The sequence below is a fragment of the Carcharodon carcharias genome, chromosome 32, assembly GCF_017639515.1.
Source record: "Carcharodon carcharias isolate sCarCar2 chromosome 32, sCarCar2.pri, whole genome shotgun sequence".
Taxonomy (NCBI): domain Eukaryota; kingdom Metazoa; phylum Chordata; class Chondrichthyes; order Lamniformes; family Lamnidae; genus Carcharodon; species Carcharodon carcharias.
The window spans coordinates 5,481,651-5,507,367 of record NC_054498.1 but is presented as its reverse complement, the minus strand read 5'-3'; the positions used below and the strand labels follow the sequence as shown (position 1 = coordinate 5,507,367).

Here is a 25,717-nt window from a genome sequence, read left to right as displayed (position 1 = left end):
CTGCTCTTCCAATAGTGGCTGTGGACCCGTTTACACTCACTTGAGAACAGACTTGGTTCAGAGTCTAATCTGAAAGGTCAGGGAATCTACCACAACATTTCAACAGTAAACTGGATAAACACTTGAAACAATATTAAAGAATCAAAATGTAGGGAATAGGTTGGACTGGGTAACTCCGATTGCACTTTTATGTATGATGTTCTAAAATTTCTGTGAAGTTCAATTAAGTGTTACAATTTCTTATTAAATGATTAGAATTTATAAAACTGAGTGAATTATATTTACGAACATACAAATTAAGAGCAGGAATAGGCTACTCGGCCCCTTGAGCCTGCTCCACCATTCAATAAGATCATGGCTGATCTGATTGTAACCTCAACCCCACATTCCTGCCTACCCCTGATAACCTTTCACCCCCCCCCCCCCCCCTTATTAATCAGGAATCTATCCACCTCTGCCTTAAAAAATATTCAAAGACTCGGCTTCTGTCACCTTTTGAGGAAGAGAGTTCCAAAGACTCACGATCCTCTGAGTGAAAAAAAATTCTCCTCATCTGTCTTAAATGGGCGACTCATTTTTAAACAGTGACTCCCTACTCAGCCCTAGTAACACAAGGCACGTCACAAGGTGACCAGTGTGCAGAATTGAGAGTTATAGTTGGCACTGGCTGATTACAGCCACCTGTAAGACAATCTGTTTACCGACTGCTGCTCCACTTCAGTGATTTTTTTTTTGTCCCAGCTTTTCATCATCTCATCAGGACAATTCTTCCGAATGTCCTGATGAGTGCCAGATGAAAAGCTTCCCACAAAACAAATGTATCTTTTCTCAGCAATACTCCAGTTTTGTACTACCAAACGGCTATTTTCAGTGATACTTTTCCAAATGATAATGTGCCTCCATATTTAGGTGGCTGGGCTGATGGGTTATTCAGCCCTCAGCTGAAGGCCTGTGTTGCCACTCATGGCGCCATGGTAGAACTGGGCTGAGAGTTGATGCGTTTTTTATTTGGCCACTTAAAGAAACTTGCTGTGCAGCTAACCTGCCTCTCGGGTAACCCTAACGTGAACTTCCTATCTGCAAATGTTATTTCCTATTATTTTTGGTTACATGTCTCAGCCTTTACTGTTAGAAATGATGCCGGAATTTCCAATTCATTCTGCCGCGCCAACGTGAATTCGCTGCTTTGTGGTGACCGTGTGTTGTGTTTCGTTTTTTTGCTCTTTTAAAATGTTTGAAATCCGCGTGGATTTACAGATGATGCCCAGCCCCAGGTTGTGGGGGTGGGGGGGAGGAAGGTCACTGGAGCGGGAGGGCTTAAGAAGCCTCTGGGATGCACCGGGAGCACCCCGAAAAGACGTCACCCTTGGGTGAGGATTGATCTTGAAAGTAAGGAACCAGGCTCTGGCATCTCGATGGCTCTCTCGGCATTTTTGTTTTCTGTCGTAAACTTTGTTATTTTAACTTTTTACGATTAAGATATTTAACTTTTCATAATGTGTTCCACGCCCGCCTCTTTCTGTCCTACCCCGCGGAACTCCAAACTTTTCATTCAAACTGAAGGCAAAATAACGAGGATAATAATCTGAAATAAAAACAGAAAATGCTGGGGTCATGCGAGGAAGAATCTCAGTTCGTGATTCAGGTCCATGGGGCTTCGTCGGTTCTGGTGAAAGGTCATTGACCTGAAATGTTCCTCTGATCCGCCTGGTCTTGATGAGTGTTTCCTTCCTTGATTCAAGGTCAATCTTCACCCACGGGTGACATTTTTTTTCGGCGTGCATTCCAAAGGCTTCTTAAGCCCTCCTGCTCTAGTGACCTCCCCCTCCCCTCCCGGCCCTCCTGGGGCTGGGTTTCATTTGTAAATCCACACGGATTTTAAACATGGAAAAGGGCCAAAGACAAAAGCACAACAGACGGAGTGGTCAGGGCGTGGAGCAAGTGTTCCTGTCCCACCCAACACAGGCTGCATATAGAAACATCCAGCGTTTACAACACAGGAGGCCATTCGACCCATCGTGTCTGTGCGGCGAACCAGGAGGCATCCAACCTACTCTCGCTTCCCTGCTCTTGGTCCCTAGACAACGTGGGCTATGGCACTTCAAGTACATTGTTAAACAGCGATGAGGGTTTCTGCCTCCACCGCTCTCTCAGGGAGTGGGGTCCAGACCCCACCACCCTCTGGTTGAAAAGAACTCCCCTCAAATCCCCACTCAACCTCCCACCTCTTACCCTAAATTGGTGATTGACCTCTCTGGTAAGCGGAACAAGCCCTTCCTATCTACTCTAACCAGGGCCCTTATCATTTTAAAAGCAAAATACTGCGGTTGCTGGAAATCTGAAACAAAAATAGCTGGAAAAAACTCAGCAGGTCCGGCAGCATCTGCGGAGAGGAAGACAGTTAACGTTTCGGGGTGAAGAGTCATCCGGACTCGAAACATCAACCCTGTTCCTCTCCGCCGATGCTGCCAGAACTGCTGAGTTTTTTCCAGCTATTTTTGTTTTGGGGTCCCTTGTAATTTTATACATCTCAATGAAATGTCCCCTCAGCCTCCTCTGTCCCAAGGAAAACGACCCCATCCAACTGTTGCTGATGGTTAAGATTTGTCCAGCTCCTGAGCTGCTGGCCATGCCCTGGTGTTGGGGTGAGAGGGAGTGTTTTAACCCCAGGCGGGATGCTGTGTGATTTGGATGTGTTGTTGTTCCCGTGTGTTCACATTCAGTGGGGTTGTAACTGCAGCAACAGGCGGCTCTGTGGAGCAACTTTCGGGAGTCTCACTCTCTCTCTCTCTAACTTCCGCCTAAGTTGTACTCAGGTCAGTAAAGTTTTGGAACTTGTTTTCTTTTAAATGTTGGAACTTTTTGAGAAGAAAAAGCTGAATGCTTCTAATTCCTTCCCTGTCTCCTGCTGGCCTTTCGGGCCTCTCTCTCTGTCCAGCCCAGAGCTGCTGTTCGCTGCTACCGGCCCCGGGACTTCCTTTTCGAAGGAGCGGCCCCGGTGATTTCCCCGCAGCCGAGTGGGAGTGATGTAGCGCCGGGGAGATATACAGGTCCCCCGGGGTGAGCAGCAGGAAGTCCGGGGCCAGTAACCGGCGGGGGGGGGGGGGGGGGGGGGGGAGGAGAGCGAAAGGAATATCTCTTCTTTACAATGTCCGTCCCCTAGTTCTGCTGATTAAAGTTCGGAGGGTGGAGAGAACCCACAAAGATAAATTAACGCCGCATTCCTGATCGTTTCTTCCTCCTGGTTAACCCTGCCCTTTCTAACTCGGCTACCCTGGAGAAGTTTTAGTTCTGAGGAGAGATTAGACAGGCTGGGGTTATTTTCTTGGGGACAGAGAAGGTTGTCACTCACAATTCCTTCCCAAGCCCTTTCCCCTGTCACCACCTCACCTCACCCCACCTAAAACTGGTTGCCCGCTTGAAGGTGTCTATCTCCCAACCCCTCATGGCCGTAGCTCCTCCAACCGTCTCGTTGTAAACTTCCCTCGGCCCCATTCTCTTCCCCACTGCTACCCAGGCGTCCCTTGGAATGTCTCCTTCGCCCACAGCCTTGTTATTGTCAAGGCCTCGTATCTTATCAAACACCTTGGGTAGGTCACCCGCTTTGAGCCCATGTACAATTCTGTTTGACACCATATCTGTGTCAATATTCAGCATTTGTCAATTGCTGTTTCAACTGTGATGCCAATTGAGAGCAGCAACTATTCACAGTTTCTAGCTGATATAAAGTCCCACCTTCAGCAAAGGCAGTAGGGGAATCTCAATGATGATGCGTTTAGACAAACACACATGAGGAAATCACAAGAGACAATCCTAAAGTCGCTCTGATGAGTCACATTTCAGTACTTGCATTCGAGGCAGTTTAGAGAATGTTCGCTAGGTTGACTCCTGAAATGAGGAAAGGTGGAGCTTATACTCATTGGGGTTAAGATTATTCTGAGGGATCTTTGATAGGGTCAATGCTGAGAGGACATTTCCCCTCTTGGGGAATTCTAGAACCAGTGGGCAGTTTCAGAATAAGGGGGCCAATTTAAGGGGTCAAGGAGGAATTTCTTCTCTGAGGGTCATTAATCTTTGGAATTCTCGTCCCCCAGAGAGCAATGGAGGCTCAGTCATTGAATACATTCATTGACAGATTCTTGAAGGTTAGGGGAGTCAGGAGTAATGGGGAATAGGCAGAAAGTGGAGTTAAGGCCAAGATCAGTTGAGCCATGATCTTATTGAATAGTAGAACGGATTTGAGGCCTATTCATGCTCCTATGTCTTGTGTTCTTTGTTCTCATCTTGAGTCTTTCAGGCTTTATAAAACAGACCCAGATTTAGTATCAGAATAACATCTTAATGAACACTTTGAGTGAGAAGAAAACACACAAGGATCAAACCAAACTGTCATTGCAATGGTCTGTTTCCCCATTCTGTTCCTTTGTTTGAATAACCATCCACCCGAGAAGCCCAGTTCATAATGAAACATGAACAAAGGCTTCAGACTCCTAGTATGGTTAGTTATAGTTTAGTAAAAATGTTATATTGGCCTTGTTCCCAAGAGTCATATATCCTGTTAGTAGGTGAGAGGAGTTTCACAGGATTTAAAAGCGGATAACCACTGAAATTTCCTCCTAACGTTCAGCTCCGCTATAATTTGCAAAAAAAAGTCACTGAGCAGAACTGAGGGCTTGTTTATTCATTCAACAGTTCAATACTGCATTGTCTGCTCCTATTCAGCAATAATAGAGCCACTTGTGTTTCATTTTTGGTGAAAGGAAAAAAGTATGAGATTTAAAGGAGGAAGTTTTTCCAAATTGAGAAATCAGGACTGATGGGACACTTGGACTAAAGTTATGGGTTTAAGATTGGTGAGAGCTTTTATTCTATAATTAATGATGGTTTGAAATTAATAAGTGCAGTCTCATTCTGGTACCAGAGCTCAGGGTAAAACTATCCACTGTTTTAATCAGTTAAACAGCGTGTTGGCTGTGCAGCAAACCCTCAGGATGTATATGGAGCGTGGGCCACTGTGAATCGGGCTGAGAGAAAAAGAGTGGATTTCTATTTTTATTTTTATTCTGGATTTCTACAGCATCTTTAATGGGCACAGGACATCCCAAAGTGCTTTACAGCCAATGAAGCACTTTCTGAAGTGTGGTTACTGTTTTAATGTAGGAAGTGCAGCAGCCAATTTGTGCACAGCAAGCTCCCACAAAAAGCAATGTGATAATTACCATAAAATTGGTTTCTGTGATGTTAACTGGGGGAATAAATGTTGCTCAGGACACCAGGGAGAACTCCCCTGCTCTCCTTCAAATTAGCACTGTGGGATTAAAAACAGAAAATGCTGGTAAAACTCAGCAGGTCTGGCAGCATCTGTGAAGAGAGAAACAGAGTTAATGCTTCGAGCCCGTATGACTCTTCTTCAGAGCCACTGTTGAATATTCAGAAAACCTTCGGTGATAGGAGGGAGAGCAGCCAAAGTAGGACAGATTGGCCCCAATGATATAGTTAGAAGTTTATTTGAGGCCTTCCAGAGGAAATGTAAGGAGTTAGAGGACTGAAAAACAGTCAAGAAGGATGAGCAATCTCTGAATCAGTTCTGTGCCAAAAGATGCACAGGCTAAGTGGAGGAAGATTATGAAAGACAACCCATGGCTGTAGGAGTAGCACAGGAGGGAGAGATTTACATTCTTGGGCCACCTGAACCTGAAGCAAAGTGTTTACAGAGGGTCCAGCCAATGGGGAAGCAGTAAAGATAGCATGCCAAGAGTGAGGATTGACTCTAAAGAGGAAAAACAGGAATAAGGAAGCTGGTGAAACAGGAGCAGAAGGCTCATCCTGGGAAATAATGGTCAAAGTGGGGACCAATGTATATATAGTGCTGCTAGAAAATGAGCAATCATACGCCTTTAAATTCAAAGACACCATCCAACGTTCCTTGGGTTGAACCATTACCAGAATTCTTGAACATGATTTCATTTAAATAGATGTCCCCTTGTGGCTTAACTGTTGGGGGGGAATCTTAGGTCTTGTCAATGGTGATTGGACTTATCTTTTAGATACAGATAGTCACTCATCCTTTCCTTGACCCCTGTAAAAGTGTTTTTACTCTTAACTTCCATTTGTTCACATCCTCTAGCTATGTTTACAATAGTTTATTTGTTTGGATATTTTATCTTGGGATTGCCAGGTTAATGCAAAACAGTGGGGATTGATTTGGAATTTAGTACTGTAACAGGAAAGGATGCAGTTGAATCTGTGCTCATATTCCCCCCTAAGCTGTTCCCCCATCTGTTTTCATGGGATAGTTACGTCAATTTTGTGACAAATTGGATTGTCGTCAGGCAAAATATTCAACTCCTGGTCTACATTAGTTATGCTCCCTCATTTAAGGAAATAACTTCCAGAAGTCAACACATCAATTGGGAAACGTGGATATTCATAACATTCCTACCCTGAGCTCTTGGTAATGTAATGTAACCCCTCCCTCTGGGAGGAGCGAGTTTCTCTGGCTGTCTCCGGCTAGGACGATGCTAAAGGCAGCGATAATTTTCTCAGCAGAGGGGTATCCCGTTGGACATTCCCAACTTTCTCTGCCCTTGTGAGTTTTCGGTTCGTTTACTGACGGTGTCTATCCTTCGATATGTTTCCCGCACGGGTCTCTGAGAACAAAGATTTAGCATGATCTGTTTCACTTGGATGTCTGGGATATTTAAAGACCTATTCGAACTTGGCCTTGGCTGAAGTCTTAATAATTCCTGCAGCTCTTTACGAGATAAGTTAACGATCATTTTCTCTTTCATCTCGTGTCAGCATTTTCTCTCTGGGTGAGTTTCCCTGTTGTTTTTAATTCCTGGTTCCTATAAATGAGTTCAGCAGAATTTTGGCTGAGGTTTTCTAACACCTGGGCCCTTCTATTCCCTTTGGGAAAGTGGTGGATTTATTTACAAGGTGCTTTGTACGAATTGTAGTTTTAAATTTCATGTCTCTTTGTCGGGCTGCTGCCTCGTTTAGAGCGAGCTGCTGTTTTAGTTTCTTCTTTGAAGTTCTGCCTTAATATCCCAGGTCTTGCTTTGGTAAATTCCTGCCTTTTAAAGTTTCAACTCGGGAAGTGCAATTGTGTAGGAGCAGAACTCCTCCATGCAAGATCTTGCGGCTTCACTACAGCTTTTTAGTTGTTTGCTAATAGGCATTCATAGAGTTATACAGCACAGAAACAGGCCCTTCAGCCCATCGTGTCCGTGCAGCCATCAAGCACCTATCTGTTCGAATCCCATTTTCCAGCACTTGGCCCCTAGCCCTGTATGTTACGGCGTTTCAAGTGCTCATCTAAGTACTTCTTAAATGTTGTGAGGGTTCCTGCCTCTCCCGCCCCCTTAGGCAGTGTGTTCCCGATTCCAACCACCCTCTGGGTGAAAAGATCTCTCCTCAAATCCCCTCTAAACCTTGTGCCCCTTCCCTTAAATCTATGCCCCCTGGTTATTGTCACCTCCGCTAAGAGGAAAAGTTTCTCCCTATCTATACCCCTCATAATTTTGTATGCCTCTATCAGGTCCCCCTTCAGCCTTCTCTGTGCTAAGGAAAACAACCCTAGCCTATCCAGTCTCTCTTCATAGCTGAAACGCAACATCCTGGTGAATCTCCTCTGCACCCTCTCCAGTGCAATCACATCCTTCCTATAATGTGGCAACCAGAACTGTACACAGTACTCCAGCAATGGCCTAACTAGCATTTTATACAGCTCCAACATAACCTCCCTGCTCTTATATTCTATGCCTCAGCTAATAAAGGCAAGTATCCCATATATGCCTTATCTACCTGCGCTGCTGCCTTCAGGAATCTATGGACATGTACACTAAGGTCCCTCTGATCCTCTGTACTTCCTGGGGTCCTACTATTCATTGTGTATTCCCTTGCTGTGTTAGTCCTCCCAAAATGCATCACCTCACACTTCTCAGGATTAAAATCCATTTGTCACTGCCCTGCCCATCCCACCAGCCCATCTATATCGTCCTATAATCTAAGGTTTTCCTCCTCGCTATTTGCAACACCAATTTTCGCGTCATCTGCGAACTTACTGATCATTCACTCTCTCTAAATTTACAACTCAAAATGTTAACTTTGTTTCGCTCCACAGATGCTATCAGGCCTGGTGAGTTTTTCCAACATTTTCTGTTTTTATAAAAATAAAATTATTCACTGTGCTAGTTCCCAGTAAGAAGGTATTTGAAATTAACAGTAAAGATTTCAAGCCCTCTTTATAAAAGAGGTCTTCTCCTCAAGTCAGTCTTAAATAGACTTAAACTGATGTTTACAGTAACTTCACTCCAGTGCCTTAACCCTTTGTTTCTATAGTGTGGTTGATGTTCATTTGCGAAACTTCTACAAGTTGAGTACTTTATTCAGCTTCTTCTTCCATCTTTAGTTCTTGACCCAAAGGCAGATCCGACCCACAGCACCACAATCGCCACCAGCAGTAGGGGCAGGAGACAGGTCCCAAAACCACCCCAGCCGGAATTGGGATCTAACCCTGTGCTGTTGGCACCAGTCGGATCCACGGAGGCTTGAAGTGAATTATAACCCTAACCCCTTTTGGAGCCATCCTAGATCAGGAGCACTTCCTTCATAATCACCTTCATCTGAGTTTAAAATAGTCACTTCCAGCAGACACTCGTTTTGGGTCTAAGCAAGTGAATCATTTCTCCCTCAAGGAAGAGAGATTACCTTCTTCCAGATAGCCTTTATGAAATAATTATCAGCTAGGTTATAATTACTGGATATTATAAGGGGGTGGAGGTGGTCTCTTCAAAAACTTGTATCTCCCCACTTTAGGAGTATACGAGAGAGAAAGTTGCATACAGAAAACAGAATAAGTGAAATGTTATATTGTACTAAGTTATTTTCAAGCTTATTAAAGAACCAATACATGCAAACACTTTAAAGTGGATAAGTACATCGCAACATTAAAGGCTAATCTTTGTTCTAATATAGAATCCAGTAAAAGGGACTCTTAAAATGCTGCAGACTAAAATCTCTTAGGATATCCATCAAATATTTAAAGCAAAGTGTTATCTTAAGTCCCTGAGTAGTTTAGCTGCCTGAATAGCAGGACACACAAGAACCATTTGAGTAAAGTGTCCAGCTCTGCAACAGCTTGAGAAGCATTGCTTTAAGTTTTCTCCTCAATACTTCTGACTTTCTGCGCAAAAAGCCTCTATCTTATAACCCACTGAACTAACTTACTGCATCCTTAGCAGCTATGGATGTCGTTTCTTTGTTTAAGCTCCTCCCTTTTGATCATCCTTTATCATTCACTATTATTGATAATTATTTAATTGTTGAGAATTGCCTTATTATGTGAACATTGTGAAGATTTATCTGATCAATAAATGTTTGTAATGTGTTCTAATATCAACCCTAATTAATTTCACTTCTTTCTGTATTTTCATAGTGATTTTTAAACTCTAACACAGAAATAGTCATTTTTAAGGGGTTTTTTCTTTTGGGTCATTTAAAGGCTACATTCTCATAGCATCTGTCCTTTTATTAAGTGTCTGATCATTTTAAATTCTGACTGTGAGAAGTCCACTAGCCTTTCATGATATCCTGAACTAGATTTTAAGAATCCTTTCTTAATAGAAAATGATGCCAAGTCCTAGACTGAATGATCATTATTAGATGTTACCACCTTTTTAACACTCCTTTGGTAAATAATAAAGCATTTAAAATCATGAAAAGATAGTGCTTATTGATACCTGTGTCCAAAAAAGACCTTTCTAAAATTCCAGTGGGTTCTGCAAACATGGAGTGATGTTCACCTGTCTTTAATTAAATTGTGCTCTCCGTGTGTTTGTGTCTGTGTCCATGTGTGAAAGGATTCTGGGTAAAAAGCCTCCTATTCTGCCTGTAACCATTTATTCAATTCTAAAGTATGTCCTAATTACATGAATTCTACCTCTATCTATATTCAACCTAACTATGCATATAATCCGTGACCAGCTCTCCAGGCAACTGAGCCAACTAGATCCCCCAACCCCACGAAGGAGTCACAGTTGCTATGGCATTGTGCAGTACTCCAGAGCTATAAATAGTGATGGTGGAGGCTCTAATGTTCTTTCCATCACATGGATGACCAGGAATCTCTCCCGCTCTTACTACCTTCCATGAGCATCAGCCGGAGTGGGATTTGTAGGTTTGTACTCAAATCTGTTAGGCCACATTATGAACACGCCTTCCTTGGCCATCAAGTCCCGGAGTGGGATGTGAACCTGGAGCTTCTGGCCCACAAGACCTACTTTTATTCAGTGCCCCAATAATAAAGAAACAGGTCAAAGAAACATGTCTTCAAAGCATGTGTCAAATCTCCAACTTCAGGGAAGGAGGACTGATGGAAAAAAATCATGTACAAGATGATCAACACATGGGATAGGGTTTTAGTAAGGTATTGCAAACAAAATTTAGCATGACTCATTTAGCATGTTGAATGATGCAATAGAGGATTCTCTTGATGAGCTAAAATAACTTAATGATCTTCCTTATCCATATCTGTCTTGTCAGTGACAACAATAAAGGATCAAAACTCAATAAACTTTGATCTCAGTTTTTAAAAAATTCATTCATGGGATTTGGGCAGTCATTGGCTGGGCCCAGCATTTATTGGCCACCCCTAATTGCCCTTGAGAAGGTTGTGGTGAGCTGCCATCTTGAATCACTTGGTGAGGCTTCGGCTGACAAGAGGCAAGTAACATTTGCACCACACCAGTGCCAGGCAATGACCATCTCCAACAAGAGAGAATCTAACCATTGCATCTTGATATTCCATGCCATTACCATCACTGAATCCCCCACTATCAACATCCTCGGGTGGGTTACTATTGCCCAGAAACTGAACTGGACCAGCCATATAAATACTGTGGCGACAACAGCAGATCAGAGGCTAGGAATCGTGTGATGAGTAACTCACCTCCTGACTCCCAAAGCCTGTCCACCCTCAACAAGGCACAAGTCAGGAGTGTGATAGAATACTCTCCACTTGCCTGAATGAATGCAGCTCCCACAACACTCAAAAGCTCAACACCATCCAGGACAAAGCAGCCTGCTTGATTGGCACCCCATCCACAAACATTCACTCCTTCCGTCACCGATGCACAGTGTCAGCACTGTGTACCATCTACAAGCTGCACTGCAGCCACTCACCAAGCCTCACTCAACAGCACCTTCCAAACGAACAACTGCTACCATCTAGAAGGCCAAGGGCAGCAGATGCATGGAAACACCACCACCTGGAAGTTCCCCTCCAAGTCACAAACATTCCTGACTTTGAAAAATATCCCCGTTCCTTCACTATCGCTGGGTCAAAAGCCTGGAACCCCCCTCCCTAACAGCACTGTGGGTGTACCTACACCACATGGACTGCAGCGGTTCAAGAAGGTAGCTCACCATCACCTTCTCAAGGGCAGTTAGGGATAGGCAATAAAAGCTGGCCTACCTAGTGATTTTCACACCCCCTGAATGAATAAAAAAAGTTTCACGTCACAGGATTCCCAGCTTCTGACCTGCTCTTGTAGCCACAGTATTTATATAGCTAGTCCAGTTCCGTTTCTGGTAACCCCCAGGATGTAGATAATGGGGGATTCAGTGATGGTAATGCGACTGAAAGTCAAGGGGTGATGTTTAGATTCTCTCTTGTTGGAGATGGTCATTGGAGTTGGACACTTGTGTGGCACAAACGTTACTTGTCAGCCCAAGCCTGGATATCATCCAGATCTTGCTGCATTTGGACATGGACTGCTTCAGTATCTAAGGAGTTGCGAATGGTACTAAATATCATGCAATCATCAGCGAACATCCCCACTTCTGACCTTATGATGGAAGCAAGGTCATTGATGAGGCAGCTGAAGATGGTAGAGCCTAGGGCACTACCCTGAGGAACTCCTGAAGTGATGTCCTGGAACTGAGATAATTGACCTCCAACAATCACAACCATCTTCCTTTGTGCTAGGTATGACTCCAACCAGCGGCGAGTTTTCCCCTGATTCCCATTGACTCCAGTTTGCTAGGGCTCCTTGATGCCACACTCGGTCAAATGCTGCCTAGATGTCAAGGGCACCTTCAGCTGTGGAGTTCAGCTCTATTGTCTATGTTTGAACCAAGGTTGTAATGAGGTCATGAGCTGAATGGCCCTGGCGGAACCCAAATTGAGCATCAGTGAGCAGGTTATTGCTAAACAATTACTGCTTGATAGCACTGTTGATGACCCCTTCCATCACTTTACTGCAGGTAGACTGATGGGGCAATAATTGGCTGGATTGGATTTGTCCTGTTTTTGTGTACAGGACATACGTGGGCAATTTTCCACATTGCCAGGTGGATGCCAGGGTTGTAGCTGTACTGGAACAGCTTGGCTAGGGGCACGGCAAGTTCAGGAGCACAAGTCTTCAGTACCATTTTTGGAATATTGTTAGGGCTCATAGCCTTTGTAGTATCAAGTGCCTTCAGCCATTTCTTGATATCACATGGAATGAATCATATTGGATGAAGACTGCTGGGGACCTCTGGAGGAGGCAAGATGGGTCATCCACTTGGCACTTCTGGCTGAAGATTGTTGCAAAAGCTTCAGCCTTATCTTTTGCACTGATGTGCTGGGCTCCTCCATCATTGAGGACGGGGATATTTGTGGAGCCTCCTTCAGTGACTTATTTAATTGTCCATCACCATTCATGACTGGATATGGCAGAACTACAGAATTTAGATCTGATCTGTTGGTTGTGGAATCGCTTAGCCCTGTCTGTCACTTGCTGCTTATGCTGTTTGGCACAGAAGTAGTCCTGTGTTGTAGCTTCACCAGGTGTGCCTGGTGCAGCTGCTGGCCTGCCCTCCTGGACTCTTCATTGAACCAGGGTTGATCCCCTGGCGATAATGGTAGAATGGATGATATGCAGGTCCATGAGGTTACAGACTGTGGTTGAGTACAGTTCTGCTGCTGCTGATGGCCCACAGCACCTCATGGATGCCTAGTCTTGAGTTGCTAGATCTGTTCAAAATCTATCCCATTTAGCATGGCAGTAGTGCCACACAACAGGATGGAGGATATCCTCAATGTGAAGATGGAAATTTGCTTCCATAAGGACTGTGCAGTGGTCACTCCTACCGATACTGTCATGGACAGATCCATCTGATATGTTTAATCTGGAGGGTGGGAGTTGGTGGGGTGCATCACTGGATTTTAGCTAAAGCAGATTCTTTCCTCGCGGTTTCCAATACACACATTTAACAGTAATCAGATACTGGAATCTGGGCTGTTTTCCCTGCCATCTATATTGTTTGGGACATTGAAGGTAATTATATCATCACTGCCTCAGCTCAGTGCATTATGTTTCATTATCAGAAGAAATAGCATTGGAAACACTCTATTATGTTGTAACAAGATACCAAATCTTCAATGGCTTGATTTATAATGCATGAAGATATGTATAAAGCACAATGGTTATGAGTCAGGGCTTTAGCTCATCAGTCTTGTTCCCCACCACCCCGCCCCCACAATTCCAATTAATATGAAATATCAGTGCCCTGAAGAGGAAATTATCCTAAATTTCTCTGTGCAAATCAAGTGATGTGGTTAGACAAAAACAGATGTGTTCTGCCCCCAAATTTGATCACAACTTCTGTATGGCTCACCATTTCAAATCTCTCAATCTCACAGTGCAGAAGAGGCCCTTCGGCCCATCGAGTCTGCACCAACACATGAGAAACACCTGACCTACCTACCTAATCCCATTTACCAGCACTTGGCCCATAGCCTTGAATGTTATGACGTGCCAAGTGCTCATCTAGGTACTTTTTAAAGGATGTGAGGCAACCCACCTCCACCACCCTCCCAGGCAGCACATTCCAGACCGTCACCACCCTCTGGGTAAAAAGGTTTTTCCTCACAGCCCCCCTAAACCTCCTGCCCCTCACCTTGAACTTATGTCCCCTTGTGACTGACCCTTCAACTAAGGGGAACAGCTGCTCCCTATCCACCCTGTCTATGCCCCTCATAATCTTGTACACCTCGGTCAGTTCGCCCCTCAGTCTTCTCTGCTCCAATGAAAACAACTCAAGTCTATCCAACCTCTCTTCATAACTTAAATGTTTCATCCCAGGCAACATCCTGGTGAATCTCCTCTGTACCCCCTCCAGTGCAATCACATCCTTCCTATAATGTGGCAACCAGAACTGCACACACTACTCCAGCTGTGGCCTCACCAAGATTCTATACAACTCCAACATGACCTCCCTACTTTTGTAATACATGCCTCGATTGATAGAGGCAAGTGTCCCATATGCCTTTTTCACCATCCCACTAACATGCCCCTCTGCCTTCAGAGATCTATGGACACATATGCCAAAGTCCCTTTGTTCCTCAGAACTTCCTATTGTCATGTCATTCATTGAATGCTTCCTTGTCAAATTACTCCTTCCAAAGTGTATCACCTCACACTTTTCAGGGTTAAATTCCATCTGCTAATTATGTACCCATTTGACCATCCCGTCTATATCTTCCTGGAGTCCAAGACATTCAACCTCACTGTTAACCACCCGGCCAATCTTTGTGTCATCCGCAAATTTACTAATCCTACCCCCCACATAGTCATCTATGTTGTTTATGTAAATGACAAATAATAGGGGACCCAGCACAGATCCCTGTGGTACACCACTAGACACTGTCACTAAAGCATCCTTCTGTCATCACCCTCTGTCTCCAACAACTAAGCCAATTTTGAATCCACCTTATCAAAATACCCTGTATCCCATGTGCCTTTGCCTTCTTTATAAGTCTCCCATGTGGGACCTTGTCAAAGGCTTTGCTGAAATCCATATAAACTACATCAACTGCACTCCCCTCATCTACACACCTGGTCACCTCCTCAAAAAATTCAGTCAAATTTGTTAAGCATGACCTCCCTCTGACAAAGCTATGCTGACTATCCCTAATCAAACCTTGCCTCTCCAAGTGGAGATGGATTCTCTCCTTTAGAATTTTCTCCAATAGTTTCCCTACCACTGACATGAGACTCACTGGCCTGTAGCTCCCTGGCTTATCTCTACAACCCTTCTTAAATAGCGGGACCACATTAGCTGTTCTCCAGTCCTCTGGCACCTCCCCTGTGGCCAGAGAGGAATTAAAAATCCCTCTCGATTACCAGTGGTTTTTCTGTTGCCTGCATGAGCAAGCTTAATATAAGGGATCAATTAAAAGGAATCTCATCAACCTCCTGCACACCCAACAAATCTCTTCTCTGACAATTGACTTCAACTCCAGACAGCAGCTGTCTCTCTCATTTTCATGCTGGTTTCTGCCATTATTTAATCTCCTTCCACCTTGGAGGGTTTCTTTTGTCTTCGCTTTGATATACCACACCCCTGAACACCAATCTAGGGTGCTGCATTAGTCCCTTGGCTGGACAATTAAAATGAGACAGGTAAATGGCGAATGTTACTTGGCCCCAGTCGAAAGAAGAGTAGGGAGTCTCCCAGGGTCCTGGCCATCATTGTTCTGAATCAAATTCACCAGCGAGAAATTAACTGATCATTCATCTGTTGTGGATGGATCTCACTTATTTGTCCAATCAGAAACAGTAACTACATTAGTTAATTGTGCGCGTGAAGCATTTTTGGGAAAACTTTTGTGAAAGGTGGTAATGGATTTAAATTCGTCTAATGCCTTTGCATTTCATCAGATGATCCTTTTATATTATTTGCCAGTTTTCACCTCAACTTTTCAAAAATATTGTTTGCATTTCATTAAACCCAGTAACTGCCTGTGACGAGGGTCAGCAACCCTAGTTCCATTTTAACATGTTGATGCTCCCCTCCTTCTGCCCAGTAAAGCTACTCTCCCATGTTTTCAATGTCCAGTTCTGAAGAAAAGTCTTCACAAATACATGTTAACCTGTTTTCCTTTTATGCCCACATGTAATTAAATTAAAACAGTTACACAAGGATTCAGAGCTACAGAGGGTGCTGTTCCCAGAAGGTCCGGAGCTCAAAGTCTGCAGTCGGTCGGGTCACATTGGGATCATGGGGGGATCGGCCAGCCACCTCTCAAAGGAGCAACTTTCTGAATATCAGGTCAGAAAATAAAATTTAACCTGGAAAGAATACACTTCTTGGAAGAGTTTTTCCCAGTCAGAGCCTGCCAGAAGTTTGAATTAAACTGTGATTCTAAGTATTTAGAAGAATAAATTAAGCCCAAAATATTTTATCGAAACTCTTTCAATAATTGTTAAGTCGTTCTGGACGGCAGCCGGTAGCTACTCCAGAATTGGTTGCAGAATCGGATCAAAGCCTCATAAACCCAAGTATGAGATGAGATGTTGGTTTCCGTTACGACTGTCCTAGCCAAGGGATTGCTGCTTTGCAGCAACAATATCAGTAAGATCATCAGGTGCAGAAAATGGCCCCACTGAAGATAAATAGAAATTATCAGGTCGTCCCAAAGTGCATCTTATCACATCACATCCACTACTTTTTGAAGTGAATTTCCTCGTGTAAATACTGCAACCAGTACAGTTCGTGGGATTAACATCAGTTAATCTTTTTTTCACAGTTAATTGAGGGGAGAAAAGCAATTTTGGTCGGCTCACTAGAGTTCCCCACTTTTATTTATGATAGTTCTGTAGGACCGCTTACATCCACCTGAACAAACTGACAATTTAACATGTTGTCTGACAGTCAGTACCTCTTGACAATGCTGCACACAAGGGGTCAGCCTTGGAGTAGAGCTTGACCCTCGAGGCGAAGAGGTCAACACAGCCAAACTGATAACTAATTGAAAAGTAAAATATTGTAAATGCTGGAAATCCAAAATAAAAGGGCCAATACAGCCAAAATCAATCCCCTTCTCACCCAGTGTCTAGAGAGGCATCTTCCAGCAGATAATGAGCAGCAATCCTGAAATTTTGAAAATAATCAGGTCAGGCAGCATCCATGGAGAGAAACCAAGTTAACCTTTTAGAAATGTTCTGGTGAAAGGTCAATGACATGAAATGTTAATTCTGTCTCCACAAATGCTGCCTGGCCTGCTGAGTATTTACAGCATTTTCTGTAACAATTAATTGAATTGTGATCTTAAGCAGTGGGGGTGGGGTGAAGGGGTTGTACACAAGGCATTTCTCTCTCTGTTCAGTGAAGACCAAGAACATCCATCTTTAGACAGTGGTTGGTTCATAAGTAGCTTGACTTGCCTGAGTGTACTCAGACTGTGACAATGGTTAAATGTCTGCAGCAGGGATGTTGATGTGTTTTTTTTTCTCTCCTTCTTGTTTTAGGAACTGACTTTTTTAACAAAGCAAGACATTCTGCAGTAAGTAGAGGATTTTATATTTTGTTCCTGGAGAATAAGGAAAATGTTCATTAATTCATCACAATGGGATTTGACATCTCAGCAATTGCAGGAGCGCTGTGGTACTGGCGTACTCACTAAATAGACTTCCTATTGTAGCAATAGCTCTTCTAGAACAGTAATAGCATTGATTCAGTCCTTGAATTATGCTGCTCTCAGTAAAGTTGGTAGCAACGCCACTGCAATTGGCTGCTTTGTTCCCCAACAAGGAGGACGACAGATCAGCCAGTTCTTGTTCCTCTTTGCTGTAGTCACTATTGCAGACGTGTAGCTGTACAGTGAGAGTAACAAGCTTAGTGTGAGGCTTCCACAATCAAATAGCCATCAACACTCGGTGTCTAGGCTCACACAAGAATAGCTTGGGTAAGGTATGGGATGAAATTTGGTACCTGTGGAATTATACCCCAGAAAGTAATTAACATATCAGGCAAAGAGTGATGGATTATAAAATCAGCTACTTGTGGTGATCACTTCGTGATGGGTGTGAATAATTTCCTTCTCTTCAGCAGCAGCTTTTATAACCGAATCAATGCATATTCCAGTGCTAAGGAATAACTGGCTCTTTGCCTTGCGTTAAACATTCACAAGCATTGCATTGTAATCTGCAGTTCTGGTTTTAAAAAAACTGCAGAGCTTGTTTTGTAGCATTCCAAAGAAGAGGTTTAAAATAGTAATGCCCATTTAACTTTTTTATCCACAAAGCGCTTATCGAATATTCACGGAGCTGCTTTCAAAAGAACTGGACGACTTCCAAAACACGCGAGTTTCAAAGGACAGAATCTGTGAGATGCCAGAGTTGAAGGTATGAAAAGATCCCAACGCAGTCCTTAGGTCTCTTTTTTGCTCCAATAGCTCACAACATGAAAACCCTTCAGCAAAAATGCTGACACTTCACAGCGGTTTATATAGTGTTGACATAGAAATGGATTCTGTATAAGCAAACGAGCTGGCGTTGAAAGTTTCCTGGGCTCAAGAGGAGGAAATCTCAGGATTGCTGCTTGTTATCTGCTGGAAGATGCCTCTCTAGACATTGGGTGAGAAGACGATTGATTTTGGCTGTGTTGGCCCTTATGGTAGAACAGCCTCTAAATACTCAGTCTAGGCTCTCTCATAAAGAGCATACAAAATTGGAGCAGGCATAGGCCACTCGGCCCCTCCAGCCTGCTCCACTATTCAATAAGATAATGGCTGATCTGATTGTAACCTCAACCCCACATTCCCACCTACCCCCGATAACCTTTCACCCCGTTGCTTATCAAGAATCTATCTACTTCTTCCTTAAAAATATTCAAAGATTCTGCTCCCACCACCTTTTGAGGAAGAGAGCTCCTAGGACTTACAACTCTCTTAAAGAGAAAAAAAATTGGTGACACCCCTAGTTCTAGAATCTCCCACAAGTGGAAACATCCTCTCCACATCCACCATGTCAAGACCCCCTCAGGATCTTATGTTTCAATCAAGCCGCCTCTTACTCTTCTAAACTCCAGCGGATACAAGCCCAGCCTGTCCAACCTATCCTTATAAGACAACCCGCCCATTCCAGGCAGTAGTCTTGCAAACCTTCTCTGAACTGCTTCCAATGTATTTAGCAAAGAATGGCTGCTGAATGCTCCCCTGATTTAGGACAGAATTGGTCTTGGTTGTGATGTCCTCCAGTCAGATGGTCAACCACCACTGTCACAGTCGAGACTTGCACATGAATAATCAGGATTGCACAGATGAATTACAAAGGCAGTAAACTATTTTTTGTTTTTTTTATGTGTTTCGCTTACAGGCTAACCCTTTCCGAGAGAGAATCTGTCTCGTGTTCTCAACTGCGGCTGAAAAGGATGGCAGTATCTCCTTCGAGGATTTCCTGGATATGCTCAGTGCTTTCAGCGATTCTGCAACTCTTGAGATCAAGTCTCACTACGCTTTCAGAATTTTTGGTTAGTCTGGTCTTCAAGGGGCTAGTACAACAGATACTATGGCCTATGTTTCAATGCAGTGGTACCTGTAATACAGCAGGGTTGCTTATAGCCCAACTTACCTTCACTTGTAGCCTTGGCAGACTAGTTTTTCCATGTACCTCTGGGCCTCCGTAAAAAGATCTGTCCGTCTGTGGGTTCCTGACCAAGCTGAGGTTCAATGCTATTCCTTCTGTTCCTCGTAAGAGGAAATATAAGAGAACTCCTATCCTGTATTTTGAGACCAGCTGAATGGCACCTATTAATAGGTTAGGGCTAAGTTGAGTAGCTGAGCTAGTTGTTCGCAACTGGTATGGCAGTAGGGGAATAATAATTGGGCACATTAGGAAGCGGAATATGGTTAGGGTTTCTGCCCCTCGCCCCCGATTGCTGTACAATGACTCTTGTTAGTAATGCGCATGTTTGGATAAGGATGGTATCTGTGAACTTACTCGCTAACATCCATATAATCTGCTAACACTCATTGTGTAAACTTAACATGAATTAACCATGTGGGAAAGGCACTAGAGGATGCCTGGTATCACAACAAAATCAAAGACTTCAGCAACAAGAAAAAGATTGTACTATTAAAGAATGTGTCACTCCTGTGATTTCACTCCCCTATCCTGTGCCTCCAGGGAAATTGACCTCTAAATAGTGGATAAAAATGGGGAGCACAGTAGTTGAGATACACCATGGGTACAGAACTGAGCCCATCTATTTCCCGCACAGGATGTTGGAGTGTTTGACCATTGACTCCACAAGAAAGGATTGTAGCTCTGGTTCATGAGTAATACTGACTTAATGTAGAGCACATTTAAAACATTAATTCCTTTGACACTGCTTACAGATTTTGATGATGATGGCACTTTAGATAAAGAGGATTTGAAGAAATTGGTGAATTGTCTGACAGGAGGCACATCTGATACACAACTGTCAGAGGGGGAAATGAACCAGCTGATTCAAAACGTAAGGAAAACTCTTATTGAAAAGCTACACATTTTAATACCACTTAGAACCAACAGCATCCTTGATTTAAATTGGAAAGCTGGGTACAAAGCCAGAACACTTAAGAGTGGGACGGTAGTGATAGGAACTGCGGAACACCTTGCTTCCTTCAGTCTCCCTATCCTCCATCAAGCCTGCTGATGTAGGAGGAAGGAAAGAGTTACTGGTGCTGGGAAATAATTAGTTAGTGGAGGAAATACAATGAGCTCGGTGAGAGTTTAGATAAGAATACCTGAATTGTGTATTTATATCTTGGGAGGAAAGGGAGATATTAAGGTAAATATTAATCCCAATTTGCTGTGAGCAAGTTGGCTGCTGCATTTCCTATATTAAAACAGTGCTTCATTCAGCTGTGTGGTGCTTTGCTACATCTTGAGGTCAGGAAAGGTGCCATTTTAAATCAAGCTTGCTCTAGTTCGTCATTCTTTATGCATCAATCTCACCTTGATCTTGCAGGCCAGTATCCTGCTTCTTGGTCTCTGACAATGTCTCTCTGAATGGAGAGCTGGAGCAATGAGACAATAATGTATTTAAATATTTCATGATCTTTTTCAGTGTGACTGCACCTTTGGTACAGGATGCTCCAAATATCAAAACACAGTTGGACAAGTTACCTCAAGGAAGTGTAGGCTTATCAGCTTATTCATATTTGCTGAACATAAATAAACTTGCTGATTTCCCCCCCACCTTTGTCTGAATCTTCTCCCCTCCTCTGACAATACAGACTCTAGCTGGGGTAAGGGAACACAGACTTCCAGGATCTAGCCCAGGTAACCATTCTTTATGTGAGCATAGTCTGCTAACATTCACAATCTAATTAAGTAGAAGCAGCACACCAACCAAGCTAGATCCTTGTCCAAACAAACACGTACATCCTTTCAACAGGAGTCACTGGCAATCAGTGCCGGAAACTGAGTGATCAGTTTTCTTGTTGGTGTTACTGCTAACCATGATGTTAAACTGGAGATAATTTTCTATTTTATAATGAACAACAGCTGCACAGGAATAAGCAACTCCCTTTAGACCCCCTGTACATTAATTTTCAAATGCAGTTGTTATGGAACCTACAGGAAGTTTGTGGCAGTGAAGTACAGAATTCAACAAAGCATTCACGGTTTCAGTAAGAACATCAGCTGGGGTTTCACACGAGTTACAGTGATTCATTTCAAGGGAGCTCCTGGTGCTTTACTCTGATGCAAAATCATTTCAATTTTGTATACAAACTCATTCCTCCCCAGGAGTAAATATATTCCAATGGTTGGATTATTGGTTATACTCAAAGCTACACCCCCTCACATGAGAAACCCAAGAGTGAGGCTACAACAAAAGCAAAATACTGTAGATGCTGGAAACACTCAGCATGTCTGGCAGCATCAGTGGAGAGGAACAGAGTTAATGCCTCAAGTTGATGAACGAGGGAGGCTACTGTATCTGGGACACTGGTCTGTTAACTTACAACTAACTGCAACAAAACTAATTAATTCTAAGACATTTTAATTAGTCAAGGGTATTTGGTACCACAAGTAGTCAACCATGATTTTGGCTTCAAGCCTATGGTTTACATTACTGGATGTTTAAATTCCATTACATGGAGATTTGGTGTTTTTTAGCTTCTGTAAATGCCATATTGGGATTTTGTCCATTTCCACAAGAAAATCACAGCCTTGGCTGCGCTTAGATGTGACACTGTGTAACATGCCTACTAACCTGGACAGAGGCTGTGGGAGAGTCAGACCATCTCAGCTTCACGATCAGTGGTGCACTGGTGGCAAGTGTTGAAGAACAGATGTTAGAATTAGAAACAAAAGATGGTTTGCATTCTGTATGTAACTAACCAATATTCTGTGAATCAAATGCTGACTGTAGTCTATTTAAAGTACTAGTTTATTGCTGTTCATTGATCGGAGAATGGTTGTGATGTTTAGATGCTAATCTGGTCTGTCCCTTTAAAGTCATTAGGCAAATAAACATTCAAGTTAATTGTTGCTAGCTATAGATTTCAAAGTCCAGTATTATATAACTAGGTTTCATTCTCCTTTTCAAGATGGTTTTGTCACTTTAACATCGGAGGGTGTCATGGGTGTATGCCTGACCCACTTTTAAAATATACTTACTGTGTCACCCAGATTTTGGAAGAATCCGATATTGATAAAGATGGGACTGTGAATCTCTCAGAATTTCAGCATGTCATCTCCAGATCGCCTGACTTTGTGAGGTACAGTGAACAGAATTTAATGGCGCTTCTGCTTTCATTAACACATACTTTAACTGAAACGGGATTTAATCAAATCTGTAACCTGAGCAGGAGTACGAAGGGATACTAAGCCCGAAAGGTGGTTTCTGAGATGCTATTGTGAATGCTAAATCTAAATTGATCAAGGGACCAGATCTGTGCTTCATTAAACATGACTGGGCCAACAGTTCAGGAACTGCAATTGGTCTCTGGTGAAAAATGCCTGTGTGTGAATTACCTGCAAGGAGACAAAGCTTCTGATTTTAACTCTCTCTACCAGCATAAACTGGGCAGTAAGTGTCCTGCTAAACTGGCACCCTGATTCAATCATCTTTCAGTTTAGTGAGAACAGAGGTGGGGAAAATAGCCAGAGTTGCCTGCCTGTTTCAGATGAGACAGCTCTAGTAATAGACAAATCAAGGTCACATGACATACTTGAAACTCCAGTTGCAAATGGTGTGTACACGGCCCATTTTTCATCTGATTGTAAACATTATGCAGCCTCTTCAGGGGCTCAAAGACCAGGTAGGGCCAGGAGGAGGAGTGCTCTTCCTATATCCACAAGAAGTTTTGCCTCCCCACCCACTTTATTGAATGTAAAAATAGTTTGATTTTTTTTCCTTTACAGATTTTGATAAATGTTTGTTTGCCTTTCAGTTCCTTTAAGATTGTCCTATAAAATAATCGTGCATCATCTGTGATGGGAAAAATCGTTTCGCCTCCCTGGAACTTTCAGCCCTGTGGAAAAGATCAGTGTTCTCCTGATTCCAACAACTGACTGCCTTTAATATTTTGGAATGGGGCAGGGGTAGATTTTTTGACTAGGAACTTTGATTCTCTATTGCAGCATCAATTTCTAAAGCCAGAGTTACAGTATTTAAAGTAATCATGTTTTAATGTTTGATTTACAACAGGGAGGGAGAAAAAAAAATCAGTTTTATATTTTTTGACTAGAATGCTTCCACGGACTGAAACTCAGCATTTTTATTGTGCAATAAAAGTATTTTCACCCTCAGCAGTCAGAGTTGCATCAGTTTTATCCACCTACAATGTTACAAAAATCTAAATTTCCATCTCCTGTTTTTCCTTTAAAATCCCCCCTCCTCTCCATATTCTACAAAATGTTTACCCCAGTTAATGTCAGCTAACTCAGGACAAACAGTCTCAAACAACTTCTCAAAATGCTAAAATAGTTAGGATTTTTCTACAAGTGTGAATGAGAGCAGGATCCAAACAATTCTCAGATTTGCAATGCCAAGAGCACACCAACACTGCACCTTGGGCTACAGGACAAACACAGGCTTAGGAAAAGCTGGATCTACAAACATCACCTCACCATATCAAGCCAAATCATCAAGAATTCACTAATAGCATGGAAAAGGAAGTATACTGTTACATCCCAACACAACTAGAATTTTCTGAACATGATCTCTGAGAGGAACCTATAAGATAATGGACTGTAATCGAACACAACCTTCTTGGGTCCGTGTAATTGTTGCTGATATATTTGCAACATAGAGCAAGAGAGTCTCAGGAGAGGCTCCTATCACCAAATGTATGTTCAGATAAGCACTTGGGAGACAATGGTCATAGCAGCTGAGATACTCACCAAATTGCTGATGCTGGGCTAATTCCCAAGATGCTGGAAGTATAAAATGAATTGTAAAACATGATCCACAGATCAAAGATCCTTGTGATTACCAACCTCCCAAGCTGCTCAGTAGAATGAAAGTGCTGGAAAAAGTCATCACGTTCTACCTCTCATAACAACTCGAGGATAGTGGTCTTGCACTCTGGCCCGGCCAGGTTCAAGGAGAGGAAGCATCACTAGTGACACTTTCTGACAGCTGCAGTAAGTTATCCTCTAAGCCTTAAAGGGCACAGTAACCAATGAATTTTGAATTTCCTGGCAGAGAACACAACTGGTGTGAAAAGGAACACTTTCCACCAGGATTTTACTGAATGTTGGGAGTCCTACAGTGCTCACTCCAATCTGAATCCTGATTGTTTTTTTAATTATGTTTCCATGGGATGTGACTGTATGAAAGTGCTGGAAAAAGTCATCACGTTCTACCTCTCATAACAACTCGAGGATAGTGGTCTTGCACTCTGGCCCGGCCACGTTCAAGGAGAGGAAGCATTTTGTTGCTCATCCCTAATAGCTCTTCTACGGAGTGGCTTGCCAGGCCATTGCACCAGACAGTTCAGAATCAACTACATTGCTGTGGGTCTGGAGTTGTATGAAGGCCAGACCAGGTAAGGATGGCAGATTTCCTTCCCAAAGGACATTAGTGAACCAGATGAGCTTTTGCAACTTTTGATAATTTTGTGGTCACCATTACTGAGACCAGCTTTCAATTCCAGATTTTATTAATTGAATTTAAATGCCACAAGCTACCATGGTGGGATTTGAACTCATGTTCCCCAAAGCATTAGCCTAGCCCCTGGATAATGTCCAGTGACATTCCCACTGTGCCACTTTCTCCCCCACCCCTGATCTCCTGATGTCAATAATATTCAATACCTGAACTAAAGATTGTGGATTGCTCACTGTTTGTCACTATTTGCTGATGAATGTTATTGGGGGGACTCACCATGAACTCTCAGATTCCTAATCATTTCACCATCATGCCTGTGCAAGCTCTTTGAGAGAGCAATTCACTTAATCCCATTCGTTCCTCCAAAGGCCTGCAAAGTTTGCCCTTTCAGGTCTTTATCCAATTCCCTTTTGAAAGTTACTTTCGAACCTGCTTCCACCAGCCTTGATTCAGAAAAGCATCAGCGATGCTTGGAAGAGCTGGAGGCACAAGCATGACAATGATGAACTCCAGAAAAATCAGCAGGGACAATGCTGCAAAAGAGAAAAATGCAGGGAACAAGTTTGAGGATAGATTTTGACAAGTGGGTCAAGATCAGAAAGGGGAGTAAATTCAGGGGAAACACTGCAGATGAAAATGGTTTGCACAACGCACATCACTGACATCACCTGTCAGTCAGAGTGGGACAAACTAGAGTCCTCTGTGGAATGAGGCAAGGAGAGAATATTCCTCAGTTTATACAAAGCAAATCCTAGGAACAGTGTTTTGGTGCCCCACGTCAGCCACAGACTAAACGGCAACGTAGGATCAAGGATCGAACAGTAAGTACAGCATTTCA

The 25,717-nt window shown here is 43.1% G+C and overlaps 1 protein-coding gene and 1 long non-coding RNA gene across 4 annotated transcripts; one reads left to right on the top strand and one right to left on the bottom strand.

The window, feature by feature from the left end:
* Positions 1–2,236: 2,236 nt before the first annotated feature.
* On the top strand, positions 2,237–23,576 carry LOC121271930 (calcium and integrin-binding protein 1-like). 3 transcript variants are annotated; one of them, XM_041178182.1, is made up of 9 exons: positions 2,691–2,816; positions 8,126–8,140; positions 15,964–16,101; positions 17,301–17,335; positions 18,077–18,176; positions 19,149–19,302; positions 20,171–20,289; positions 22,455–22,543; positions 23,219–23,576. In XM_041178182.1, the coding sequence occupies exons 2-9, from the start codon at positions 8,126–8,128 to the stop codon at positions 23,238–23,240; spliced, it is 672 nt and encodes a 223-aa protein (XP_041034116.1). In that variant the 5' UTR covers positions 2,691–2,816; the 3' UTR covers positions 23,241–23,576. The 3 variants fall into 3 exon arrangements, with proteins under 3 accessions (XP_041034118.1, XP_041034117.1, XP_041034116.1); XM_041178184.1 differs by lacking the exons at positions 2,691–2,816; positions 8,126–8,140 and adding an exon at positions 2,237–2,257; XM_041178183.1 differs by lacking the exon at positions 8,126–8,140 and having other exon boundaries at positions 2,683–2,816.
* Positions 20,795–25,374, bottom strand: LOC121271931. Its single transcript, XR_005941827.1, has 3 exons — positions 25,156–25,374; positions 22,036–22,090; positions 20,795–20,833 (listed from the first exon to the last, which is right to left on the bottom strand). It is a non-coding gene; the product is annotated as an uncharacterized LOC121271931 (long non-coding RNA).
* Positions 25,375–25,717: the final 343 nt, after the last annotated feature.

Excerpts from the sequence above, each read along its gene's own strand:
- LOC121271930 (XM_041178182.1), top strand. Across the intron at positions 18,177-19,148 it reads GTGAGATGCCAGAGTTGAAG|GCTAACCCTTTCCGAGAGAG; the intron begins GTATGAAAAGAT and ends TTTCGCTTACAG. Across the intron at positions 22,544-23,218 it reads AGATCGCCTGACTTTGTGAG|TTCCTTTAAGATTGTCCTAT; the intron begins GTACAGTGAACA and ends TTTGCCTTTCAG.